The 12,155-nt window shown below is 51.8% G+C and overlaps 1 protein-coding gene across 1 annotated transcript in view; it reads right to left on the bottom strand.

Annotated features, from left to right (window-relative positions):
• Positions 1 to 3,764: 3,764 nt before the first annotated feature.
• Positions 3,765 to 12,155, bottom strand: part of ITGA3 (integrin subunit alpha 3) — a 30,163-nt gene continuing 21,772 nt past the window's right edge. Inside the window, exons 23-27 of the mRNA XM_049635859.1 lie at positions 11,638 to 11,751; positions 10,117 to 10,215; positions 6,420 to 6,545; positions 5,888 to 6,031; positions 3,765 to 5,167 (exon numbers count right to left, since the gene is read on the bottom strand). Of these exons, the coding sequence (XP_049491816.1) occupies positions 5,921 to 6,031; positions 6,420 to 6,545; positions 10,117 to 10,215; positions 11,638 to 11,751 (450 nt within the window). The 3' untranslated portion in view covers positions 3,765 to 5,167; positions 5,888 to 5,920. The remainder of the gene's footprint in view (positions 5,168 to 5,887; positions 6,032 to 6,419; positions 6,546 to 10,116; positions 10,216 to 11,637; positions 11,752 to 12,155) is intronic.

Consider the following 12,155-nt stretch of genomic DNA (forward strand, 5'->3'; position numbering starts at 1 on the left):
GCGCCCCCTCTCGTGGTGGTACGTCCTGACCCCGCCTTGCCCCTTTGATGTTTTCACTCTTTCACTGTGTTCTTGGGCCCCACTGACCAAGTGCCCAATAGGCTCTGGGCTTTGTGCTGGGAACAGGAAACACAGAAAGAATAAAGACGTAGTCTTTCCCCTTGATGGTTTCATTTCTCAGTTTGGGAGGTACCTGCTTAAGAAGTAAGTAGTTGCTATATAACAATGTATTACAGTCACCACCGAGCTATGTGGAAGGCTTCACAATGGCAGGGACTCTTAGCTGAACGAATAATAACCTATGTGCTGGGCACGGTTTGCATGCGTTATTTTATTTAATTCTCCAGATGGCTCGATTGTGCTATTATTATCCCCATTATATAAATGAGGAAACTGAGGCTCAGGGATCCTTCTCAAATGCAAATCTGAACTTGTTTTCTGTTGTTGTTTTTGTTTGTTTTTTTAGTTTTATTTATTGAAGTCACCTCTGCACCCAACACGGGGCTCAAACTCACCGCCCAGAGATCAAGAGTCCCATGCTCTTCCAACTGAGCTGGCCATGAACTTGTTACCTCCCTTGCTCACGGCCTTTCAGTGGCCCTCTACTTCTTACTGGCGCCTTTCCCGCTGCTGCATGATGTGCTTTGGCTTAACTCTCCAGGTTCATCTCTCCATATTCCCCTGCTCCACTCCCAGCCATAATCATCTACTGCCTTGAACCAGCCTCCAATCTCCAAGACGTTACAAAGGCTGTCTCTTCTGCCGAGATCATTCTTTTTTCTCACCACCTGCTCCTTCTTCAAGTCTCTGACCCTACCAGGCTGGGTTATGGGTTCCCTCCAAGGGCTCCTTGGACCTCCCAACCTTAGCACTATTTGGGTCTTATCACACTGAGTGGAAATCGTCGGCTGACTCCTCTGTCTCCGCCACTAGACTTGAAGCTTCAGGAGGGCAGGGATGTCTGTGTCTGTGTAATTCACTGCTCGATCTCCAGCCCCAGGTATAGCACCTGGCACACAGAAGGGAAAAGAATGTGAAAATAGAATTGGGGTCACCACGGAGACATGCCACAAAGGCACCAGGGAGGAACAACGAAACATCCTTCCAGCTGGCAATTACATCATTGATGATGTTGGTGAGTGCAGTCCTCAAGATGCCAGGAAGAGTATATGGCATACTACATGTAAAAAGCCCGGCCCTGGGGGCGCCTGGATGGCTCAGTCAGTTAAGCGTCCGACTTCAGCTCAGGTCACGATCTCGCGGTCCATGAGTTCAAGCCCCGCGTCGGGCTCTGGGCTGATGGCCCAGAGCCTGGAGCCTGCTTCCGATTCTGTGTCTCCCTCTCTCTCTGACCCTCCCCCGTTCATGCTCTGTCTCTCTCTGTCTCAAAAATAAATAAACGTTAAAAAAAATTAAAAAAAAAAAAAAGCCCGGCCCTGGGCCTGGCACATAGTAAATAATCGGTAAATAGCAGCTATTACTGTCAAAATTTAAGTAATAATGAGAAGGCCGTAAGCCCTGAGGCTAGGTGTAGGAGAGAGATTTCCCGTGATCCTCTCGTTAGTGCTGGACTTCTGAATTTTTTTTTTGACGTTTATTTATTTTTGAGACAGAGAGAGACAGAGCATGAATGGGGGAGGGTCAGAGAGAGAGGGAGACACAGAATCTGAAACAGGCTCCAGGCTCTGAGCTGTCAGCACAGAGCCCGACGCGGGGCTCGAACTCACGGACCGCGAGATCATGACCTGAGCCGAAGTCGGACGCTTAACCGACTGAGCCACCCAGGCGCCCCAAAGTGCTGGACTTCTGTAATGTGGCCTCTGTGCTTAGGTCTGCAAAGCTTGCTGCAGGGTGATAAGGGGAGTGGCATGGTGTGGTCAAGCTAGGTTTAGGTGATGCTGAGGTAACCTCCACCCACACCATGCCCAGATTTCCCACTATATATACAATGCAGGTTGGTGGGGGGCGGGGAGGGGGGCTCTCAATCCAGGCTTCTACAGCAGCAGCAGCAGCAGAGGAGGGAAAGCCCGGGAGGGCCTCGCCCAGCAATTAACTCTCTCAGCCCAGAATCAATCCGCTTCCCTTCTGCTCACAACTCACTGGCCAATATTAGTCACATGACCTCATCCAACCAGGAAGTGCCATCCAACCTTGTGCCCAGAGGGGGAGAATCACCTTATGGGTCCTTTTTGTGACACAAAAGCTGAGACCCTCTTGGGGAACAGTTTGGAGGTGCTACAACTCCAAGGAGCTCCCGAAGCTTGACATGATCAAGGACCCTTTTATATAAAGTGGGTATTGCCGCCTCTCTACCATGATGTTTCTTTCATAAAAGTGTAGCACCAGTCCTGAAAATGACTACTTACACTATGGTGTGTGTGTGTGTGTGAGAGAGAGACAGAGACAGAGAGAGACAGAGACAGAGGGAGAGACTGTGTTCTCATCCAAGCATAAACAGTCTGTCATACACACACACACACACACACACACACACACACACACATATGAGACTGGGGGCTGAGCCTGTGAAGGTGGCCAGAGGAAAGTGTAGATCCCTAGATCCCACCTTTTTTCATAAGTAGAAAGTGTCTGCAAAAGACAGGAGTGAGCCGGACTGAGCTCTGCAGCTGGACTTTGCCACCCCACGCGTGGTGTTACTCCCGACTGAGCGAATAACCCAGGTTTTGGAAAATGAACTGGGGGTTCCGATTATTATTGGTTCTGAGAGCTTTGGGTAGTGGCTGGGGTTTTCCTGGAGGAAGTGGAGCTTCCACTGTCAGTCATCCCGGAAAGGGGCAATCCCAGCCCAGAAAGTGAGAGGCAGTCAGTGAGGCAGGCTGAGAGACACCCAGGCAGACATCAGCAGGGGGTCCTGGGAGAAAAGCCTGGGTTTGTGGGCTCTCAGAGCGGCTGAGTAGAGGATCTGCCTCTAGGCTTCACTGAGTAGTAATTTTCAGCCTCCGGGGAAGTCTTCCAAAGGCCATAGCTTTGAGGACGATGGACGGAAGGACCCAAACCACAATTTAGGACAAAGAAGTCATGGGGAAAGCTCCGTCCTCCCAGTCCTCCCAGGCTCGTATGGAAAGGGGGCCTTAGGGAGGGCTTGGCCCAATAACGTGGGCCAAGGGGGCTCAGTACCGAAGCAGCCCTGGAGCAGTGGCCACAGACTAGGACTGCAGGTACCCCTGCCCAGAGTCTGCGCAATAGATACTAGGACCTTTCCATCTTTCCAGTCTTGGGTCCCTGGCTCGCCCTCTGATCTACTCAACATGGTGCCTAGGGGCGGGGGTTTGGGTGCAGTTGCAGCAGAAAAGCAGGCTCTTATCTGAATCCAGCCACTGGATGAAGGTTCTTGGCTCTGCGCCCTTGCACTCAGCCTCCCTGCACCAGCATCCAGGACTACCTGTTTCTATACAGCAGAGTAGCTTTCTGCCTCTTCCGGACCCTGCACATCACCACCTCTCCCTCCCTCCTCCTCCCCCAGGGCCGGCACACTGTGCACCAAGAAGCCGTTTGGGATTCTCTTCAGTCTACTCGGGTCCTCTCCCTGACTTCAGGTTCTGGATCTCAGTTATATGTCCACGAGCATCCCTTAGACCAGGACATCACTGAGAGCAGGGGCTGGCATGTCCCCCTCCCCACCTCTAAGATCCCTCCCTGCACCTGGCTTTGTCCGCCCAGGGGTCAGCTAGATGACATTGCTATCCAACAGACCGAACTGGGGTTGGTACAGGGTGGGGGTGAATGGAGGCCGATGCAGTGCATAAAAACTGGGAGCTGTTTATTGGTCGCCTGAGAAGCCTATATACAAAGAAGGCACAAGGAGGGGGAGGGAGCCTCCCGCTACAGTACCATGGAAGGGGACAGGGACTGGAAAAGGGAACCGCCAAGAGGCAGGGGTCAGGAGAGGTTCCCTGGAATCGGCCTCAACTTCTAGACTGGGCCTCAGGACCTACCCACCGGGGAGGAGGCAGAGCTAGGTTGGCTCTGAGAAAGCCAAGGACAGCCAAGAACTCTCCTTCTAGGTCCCCTCCCCATGGTCAGTGAGGGCAGAATAGGTTCTGCCCAGGGGGCAGGGCCAGGGCTCCCTCCCTGTTCTACATTCAAGTGTCGCTCCCTCTGTGACCTTGCGTGCGTTGCGGTGGGGGGGGATGGTCTCTCCAGGCCTTCAGAGGCCTGCGCGGTAGTGGTGGGTAAGAAGTGGGATCTCCTCTCTACGTCCAACATCTCCTTGGCCCAGGACTGGTCCCCTCCTCTGCTGAGCATTCCACTGAGTTCCCAGGGCAGTCCCGCCGCCACGTGTCGAGCTGGCCAGCGGCTTTTGTCCGTCTTTGTTCCTCCAGACTGCTCTCCTCGCCAGTGCGGGCCGTGGCCGAGGAGAGAGGCTTCACAGAGGTCCGTGAAGGAAAGCCATCTCGGGGGCCTTCCTTCTAGCTCACTCTGCTCTTGGGTCTGAGCACGCCCAGTCCTGCAAACGCCACGGTGGGCAACCTGAGGCAGGCCCCCGCGCCCTCTGGCATGGGTGCCGGGAGCTGCTGCTGGGGGCCCGGCGCACCGCTCCCTGTCAGTAGTTTTAGACTTAATAGCAGAGTCAATCCAGTGACTATGGCTCAAGATGGGTCCAGTGTGCATGGGGGAGGTGTCACCACAGCGGGGGCATTTTCCTCCTGGCTCTGGTGGAGGCCCTTTGGCTTCGTTTTGGCACAGGCAGAGGCAGGGCCACGCATGTCCACGCGCCAGCCGTGGTGCACAAGCACAGGCCACAAGCAGGGGGGCCCGCGTGTGTCCAGGGCCCAGGGCTGCGGTGAGCTTGGCGCTGCAGGGCCCGCGACCCCGGCCCTCCTGCGGGGAGCCCGTGGCCAGATAGCCCACGCGCGTGCTCGAAGAGGTGTGTGTGCCTGAGTCTGCTGCTGCCAGCCAAAGGCAGTGGCCCCTGTGGACCGTCTGGGGCATAACTTATGATAAATAGAAGGGGGCACCAGGGGGAGCAGGGGTGGGATCGGGGAGGACATCAGTAGTATCGGTCCCGACTCTGCCAGCTGGTGACCCAGTGCTTCTTGGTAGGCACGGTGCTCCCTGGAGGCGGATAGCGCTCCTCCTCCCGGATCCGCACCGCGTGGTACTTGGGCATGATCCGGTAATAGCGGGTCCGCTTAAAGAAGTCGCACTGCATTGGGGTGGGGGGTGGAGAAGAGGAAGGGTATCAGCGAACCAGCAATCCGGGCCGCAGGAAGTTGTGCCCAGCCGCTTCCTCCCCCCACCCAGAGGCCCTCAAAGCCGGGACCCCCTGACCCAAACACATGCCATCTCCCTGCACCGTGACAGGGAGGGCGAGGTTGCCCACCCCACGCCCCAGAGGAAGGAGGAGCTGAGGAGGGCAGAGAGGAGAAGGGAGGCAGATGGAGACAGAGGTGGGGCACTGAGATTGTTGATGAGAGGGCCAGGATGGGTGGTGGTCTCCCCTGACCATGCCGTTGGGGCGGGGGGGCTCCAAGGAGGAAAAGTACTAGTTCCCAGGAGAAGGACTCTACTAGTCCCGTCCTTCTCAGGAGGTGTAGACTCACTCCGGAAGTTTGCTGTGTGGCCTAGAGATGGGGCCTCGCCTTGGCCTTGCTCCTTTTCCAAGAAAGCTTTCCCAGAAAGCCAAGGGGCACGGGGAGCATTTTACGGCCCCCTCTTGGGACCCCAAGTCTTCAGGGGAGGCAGTGAGAAGACACGATGAGCTCTCCCAGGGAGTGGAGGGAGACCAGTGGCCTGCTTTTAGGGGTGGTGCTGGGGACAGAGTGAAGTGCAGAGAGGGCCCATGGGGAGGAGGAGCGGATAGGACAGAGTCAGAGGCCCCGGCCAGCTGCGAGGCTCAGGGAAGAGGGCCCGGAGGCCGCGTTACCCGGGTGGGCCGGGGGGCGGGGGACTGCCCCCCTCAGTAGTCGTCGGTCAGCCTCTCTGTCTCTGACGGCTGGCTCTTCATTTCCGCCTTCTGCCTCTTAGCTTCATACAGGGCGCGAGTGCGGGCTCGCTTGAAGAAGCCGCACTGCGGAGGGGAGGAGGTGGGGATGGGCCATCAGGGGGAGCTGGGGGGTCCTTGCCAGCAGCACTCATGGGCGGGGGCTTAGGGCTGCGGAGCCCGGATGCCTAGGCCCCCGGCCCCAGCCCCAGCTTGGTGGTGTGGCCGGAAGCCAGAGCTTCCTGGCTTCTCCTTTCCAGCTTGCAGGTCCCCCCCCCATTAGCCAGGCAGGAATATCCTGGTGAGTGAGGTCAGGATGGGACAGGGGGTGCGACTGGCAGCTGGGGAGAAAGGTGGGGATGACATGGGGGAAGGGTGGGGGAGACGTGAGGAATGGGGTGAAGGGAGGGCTGGCGAGGGTCTGCTGGTGGGAGGTCCCAGAGTGGAAGTCCCAGTGGTGGTCTGGGGTCCTCACCTTCCAGAGCAAGAGGATGATCAGCCCCAGAAGCAGCAGCCCGGCACTCACGGCCACAAGCACCAGCCATAGCTCGATCTCCGCTGGCAGGTCCTCCACCAGCTCAGAGTCAATGTCCACGGAGAACTGGAGAGCGAGCGTGGGAAGAGGCTCAGCCCTGTGTCTGCCCCCTGGGGCCCCACGCTGGGCCCAGGACCCTGCTGTTTGACCTGCTACCAGCAGGGGGCACTCCGGGACCAGAGAAAGCCCCTGCCCGCCCACTGACGGCGGCAGAGGCCTCCATTCTTTCTGGTTTTCCCTAGATGCAGACCGGCAGCAAAGGACCAGCGTCAGATCTGGGAGGCAGCCTGGAATCTGGGTTTGTAACCTACCCATCCTGGATGAGCTGTGTGTGTGGCCTTGGACAAGTAATTCCTCCCCTTGGAATGTACATTTCATGCTCTCTAATATGGAGATCATCATGCCTACCTCACAGGACGGCAGAGCGGCCAAGGGCATGGGTTCTGGAACTAGACTACCTGGGTTCAAGTCCCACGTGTGCTATTCCTTAGCTGTGTGACGTTGGGAGAGTTACTTAACCTCTCTCTGTAAAATGGAGACTCTGAGAATGATACCTACTTCAAAGGTTACTGGGAAAGATTAAATGTGTTTGCCGGATACATAACCAGCACTCCACAAATATTTACAAAAAAATAAAGAATGCAGAGCTTATAGCACCATATTTCTTCCCCTACAATGTATATGTATATTATAATATAAAATTATATTACATATATTACAACATGTTATATAATCATACATTATAATATATATTATATACAATGTAAAGTATATATTATAAAATACATTATACAATATTGTTATAATTATATATAACATTATATATAATATTGTTATAATTATATATAACATTATATATAATATGATATATAATACATAACATTGTAATATAATATACCATACATAGCATATAAATGTTATATATGGTATTATAGTATAAAATTATATTACATAATGTATATATATTTTTATATATTTATATTTATATATTTATATTACATTACTTATTTATATACATAATGTATATATATTTAAATAGAGAAAATTTTTTTCTGACTATGACTATATATCATTCTTTCTTTTCTTTTTTTTTTTTTCAATATATTTCTTGGGGCACCTGAGTGGCTCAGTCGGTTAAGGGTCTGACTTTGGCTCAGGTCATGATATTGCAGTTGGTGGGTTCGAGTCCCGCATCACGCTCTGTGCTGACAGCTCAGAGCCTGGAGCCTGCCTCTGACTCTGTGTCTCCTTCTCTCTCTGCCCCTCCCCTGCATGAGCTCTGTCTCTGTCTCTCAAAAATGAATAAACGTTAAAAAAAATTAAAATACGTATTTCTTTAAACGTTTATTTATTTTTGAGAGAAAGAGAGAAAAAGACAGAGACAGAGTGCAGACGGCGGAGGGACAGAGAGAGAGGGAGAGGCAGAATCCAAAGCAGGCTCCAGGCTCCAGCTGTCAGCACAGAGCCCAACGCGGCTCGAACCCAGGAACCATGAGATTATGACCTGAGCTGAAGTTGGACGCTTAACCGACTGAGCCACCTAGGCACCCATCATCTGTATTTAAACAAAAAATAATCAAAATAATTTTTAAAGAAATAATCATGGGGCAACTTATGGCAGTTACGTGTCGACTTCGGCTCAGGTCATGATCTCACAGTTAATGGGTTCGAAACCCGTGTCGGGCTCTGTGCTGACAGCTGGAACCTGGAGCCTGCTTCAGACTCTATGTCTCCCTCTCTCTCTGCCCCTCCCTCACTTGCACTCTCTCTGTCTCTGTCTCTCTCTCTCAAAAATAAATAAACATTAAAGAAACTTAAATACAGATGATATAAAGAAAACGAAAGGTTCCCAGTAATATTACTTCCTAGAAATAACTCTCCTCAACATTTCAGTGAACCTCTTTCTGTATTTTTTAATACATATGTTGAACACACACACTCTTTTCTCCCACAGAAATGGGGTCTCTGTGTGCTGCACACTCTTCTGCAACCTGCTTCCTCTTTGTTTTATTATCATCATTTTGTGATGTCAATTAATAAAGATCAACCTCACCTCTTCTGAGGACTGCATAGTCATTCTAGAAAATGTACCACAATTTATTGAACCAACATCCTAGCGAAAGACATGCAGACTGTTTCCAATCTCATGCCATTATAAACAACGCTTTAAAATATCCTCGTATATTTATATTCGCCTATTCATCCTGTTAGCTCTTTAAGACGTATTATCATGTGCTGCCTCAAAAGCAGTGTGCATTTCACACTCTAATAGATATTGACAAATGCATTTCCAAAAAGAATCCATCAATTTATACCCTGACCAACAGCATTTCCTTCTACCTCATCAGCACGGACAGTGTTATTCTTTTTAATCTTTGCCAATCTGATAGGAAGAAAAAAAAAAAAAAACCTTGCTGCTGTTATTTTTATGACCTCACTATTGAGGTGACTATTTCTAGTTCACCCTGTGTACACTGTCCATTTATCTTTATGCTGCCCTATTTACCTTTACATATTAAAAATTGGGCGCCTGGGCGGCTCAGTCGGTTAAGCGTCCGACTTCCGCTCAGGTCATGATCTCACGGTTTGTGAGTTCGAGCCCCGCGTCGGGCTCTGTGCTGACAGCTCGGAGCCTGGAGCCTGCTTCGGATTCTGTGTCTCCCCCTCTCTCTGCCCTCCCCCTGCTCACGTTCTGCCTTTCTCTCTCTAAAATAAATAAAAACATTAAAAAAAAATTTTTAAATACATCTATACCAACACTTCACCATATGTGCTATAAACATTTTTAAAAGCAATCTATCATTCGCCCTTTTAGTTTTTTTATCATCAAATTTTTTTAAAACTTCACATGGTCTAACTTGTCAAATACTTCCTTTGCTACTTCTGGGTGTAGTAAAATGACTCCCTCCCCCCATAACTAAAGATTACTGTTAAATTGTTTTCTGAGTTTTCTTCTGGCATATTAAGTTTTATTTCCTATATTTAAATATCTACTCTAACTCAACTGTATAGTTGGTTATCATGTGAGGTAAGGGTTTGTCTTTACTTCCCAAATGGGTTCTCCCAACCCAGCTTAATAACCTAACTTCTTCCGCTGCTTAAAAGTGCCGTCTGCGTAATAACATAAATTTCTGTTCTGTTCCATCGGTCTTTCTGGCCCTTCCCCCACTACCTTAATTTATTTTAGGAAATACACCATAATATATTTAGCCAACCCTCCCTTCAGCTCCCGTGTGTATGTCCTCCACTAAATCCTTTTCACAACAAATTGTTAACAATTTTGCCTTTTTTTTTTTCCCCTCCCCGATGTAGCTTGGAACCAAGCTGGAGAACTTTGTTCTCAAGTCTCCACGGGGATGGCAGTTCTCCCCAGAGAAGCTGTGCAGGTCCAGTAAGCTCAGGCAGGGGTTCTCAACCCTGGTTGCACATTAGAATCCCCAAGGGGCCTTTTAAACATACCCAAACGGGGGCCCCACCCCCACAGACTCCGATTTCATTGCTTAGGGGTGCAGTCCAGACCCCAGGGGCCCTCCAGAGGATTCCCAGGTGCTGCCACGACTCAGAACCACACAGCTAAAGACGCGCTGTGCTCCCCTGCCCCGGCCAGGTACCCCTGCTCCCCAAAACGCTCACTCACCCACACGGTCTTGTTCTCCATGCTGATGGCCGGGATGCTGGTTCGGAGGAACAGGGTAGCCCAGCTGCTTACCCTGACCCTGTCAAAGTCTCTGTAATCCTGGAAGCAGGAGGAGGGGGAGGGATGCATTAAAAGAAGCAGCTGAAGCCCCTCTGAGCCTCCCTCTTGACCCCGAGCACCAACCCCCGACCAGGGTACCCTCCCCCGACACAGCATCTTTAAGAGGCACCCAAGGGACCTGAGAGCCAGGCGTCTCCACACAAATGCATATCACCCATTCATTTCTTTTTTTTTTTTTTTTAATTTTTTAAAGGTTTTTTTTTTATTTAGTTTTGAGAGGCAGAGAGAGACAGAGCACAAGCAGGGGAGGAACAGAGAGAGAGGGAGACACAGAATCGGAAGCAGCCTCCAGGCTCTGAGCTGTAAACACAAGCCTGACCCGGGGCTCGAACCCACAGACTGTGCGCTGAAGTCAGACGCTTAATTGACTCAGCCACCCCTCACCCATTCATTTCTGCCTCAGGTCCTATGCCGGATGCTGCAGACAGCAGAGACAAGGAAGGTCACAGTCCAGGTCAGGTCTCTGGGCTAAATCTGGCCCGTCACTTGCTTTTGTAAATAAAATATTTTTGAGACACAGCCATGCCCATCCGTTTAGATATTGTTTATGGCAGCTTGCGCTACAATGGCAGAATTGAATAGTTACCGCAGAAACCGTCTGCCCCACAAAAGCTGAAAAGATTCATAATCTAGTCGTTTACAGAAAAATATGGTCTAGGTGGCCTGAGCAGGCCGGTACCGGAGTAACTGTAACCTAGAGTAGAACGTGACCAGTGGCATGTGCAGCTTCTGAGAAAGTTCTGTGGGTAGGGGGTGTCTGGGTGGCTCGGTCGGTTACCGATTTCGGCTCGGGTCACGATCTCACAGCTTGTGAGTTGGAGCCCTGACTCAGGTTCTGTGCTGACAGCGGCAGAGCCTGCTTGGGATTTCTGTCCCCGCCCCCCCCGCCCCTCCCCCACGCTCCCTCGCTCTCAAAATAAATAAATAAACATAAAAGAAAAAAAAGTTCTGTGGGTGTCCAGGGAGAGCGTTTGCAGCTGGAAAAGTCAGAGAAGACCTCACTGGTGGTGAAGCATCTGGGGAGAGCCTGAGGGCCGAAGAGGAGTTTTCATGCAGCGACAACAGAGGGGGAAGGACCAGCACAGCAAAGGCGTGGACGTGGGAAAGGAACACACACACACCCCAAACAGAATGACGGACACACGAGAGAAGGTCGTTTTGGCTGGAGACGGACATTAGGTCATGTCCACAGGCAGACACACGAACTAACGCTGACAGGCATACAGTGACAGGTGTCCCATTCGCCGCATGTTAAATACGATGCTGTCACTGACGCACGCACGCACGCACACACAGGCACGCATGTGCACCTAAGGCCTTGCTGGGACCCTGGCCTCACCCTCTCCCTGATGCTCTCCCCACCCTGGTAGGGGGCAGTGACCTCCAGATCCAGGCACTGACCTCAATGAAGGTGCTGTTCCACACTCGTGCCTGCACCGTCACATTGGTGATGACGGGGCTATCGGGAATGAGGCACTCCAGCCACACACAGCGGGTGCGGTCACTGCCACAGCTCTGAGGTGGGCAGGGAATACAGGACATGAGACGGTCTGGGCCTCCACCTGAAGCCCGATCCCTTTGTGTACAAATGGGGCCCAACACCCAACACCCCCTTCTCAGCCCCTCCCACACTGAGCCTTTGTTCACGCCAGCTCCTGCCGCCTGGGACACCACCCCCTACGTCCCCCAGCTAGTCCTCAACGTGCTTCCCAGGCCTGTTCCTCTCTCCCTTCCAGCAGAGGGCGCCCCCCACCACCCACATCTCCCTGCCGGACCGCCCCCCCCTCCCCCTTGCCATTCATCCTGTCTCTCCCCATTCCCCAGTCCTCATGTCCAAGGCTTTAAGCCGCTATGTCACCCTCAACAGGATGGGGCTCTCAGGAATACGGCCAGTGTCTCTTCCTTTGGCCCGCTGAATT

This window comes from Panthera uncia, chromosome E1, assembly GCF_023721935.1.
Source record: "Panthera uncia isolate 11264 chromosome E1, Puncia_PCG_1.0, whole genome shotgun sequence".
Classification (NCBI taxonomy): domain Eukaryota; kingdom Metazoa; phylum Chordata; class Mammalia; order Carnivora; family Felidae; genus Panthera; species Panthera uncia.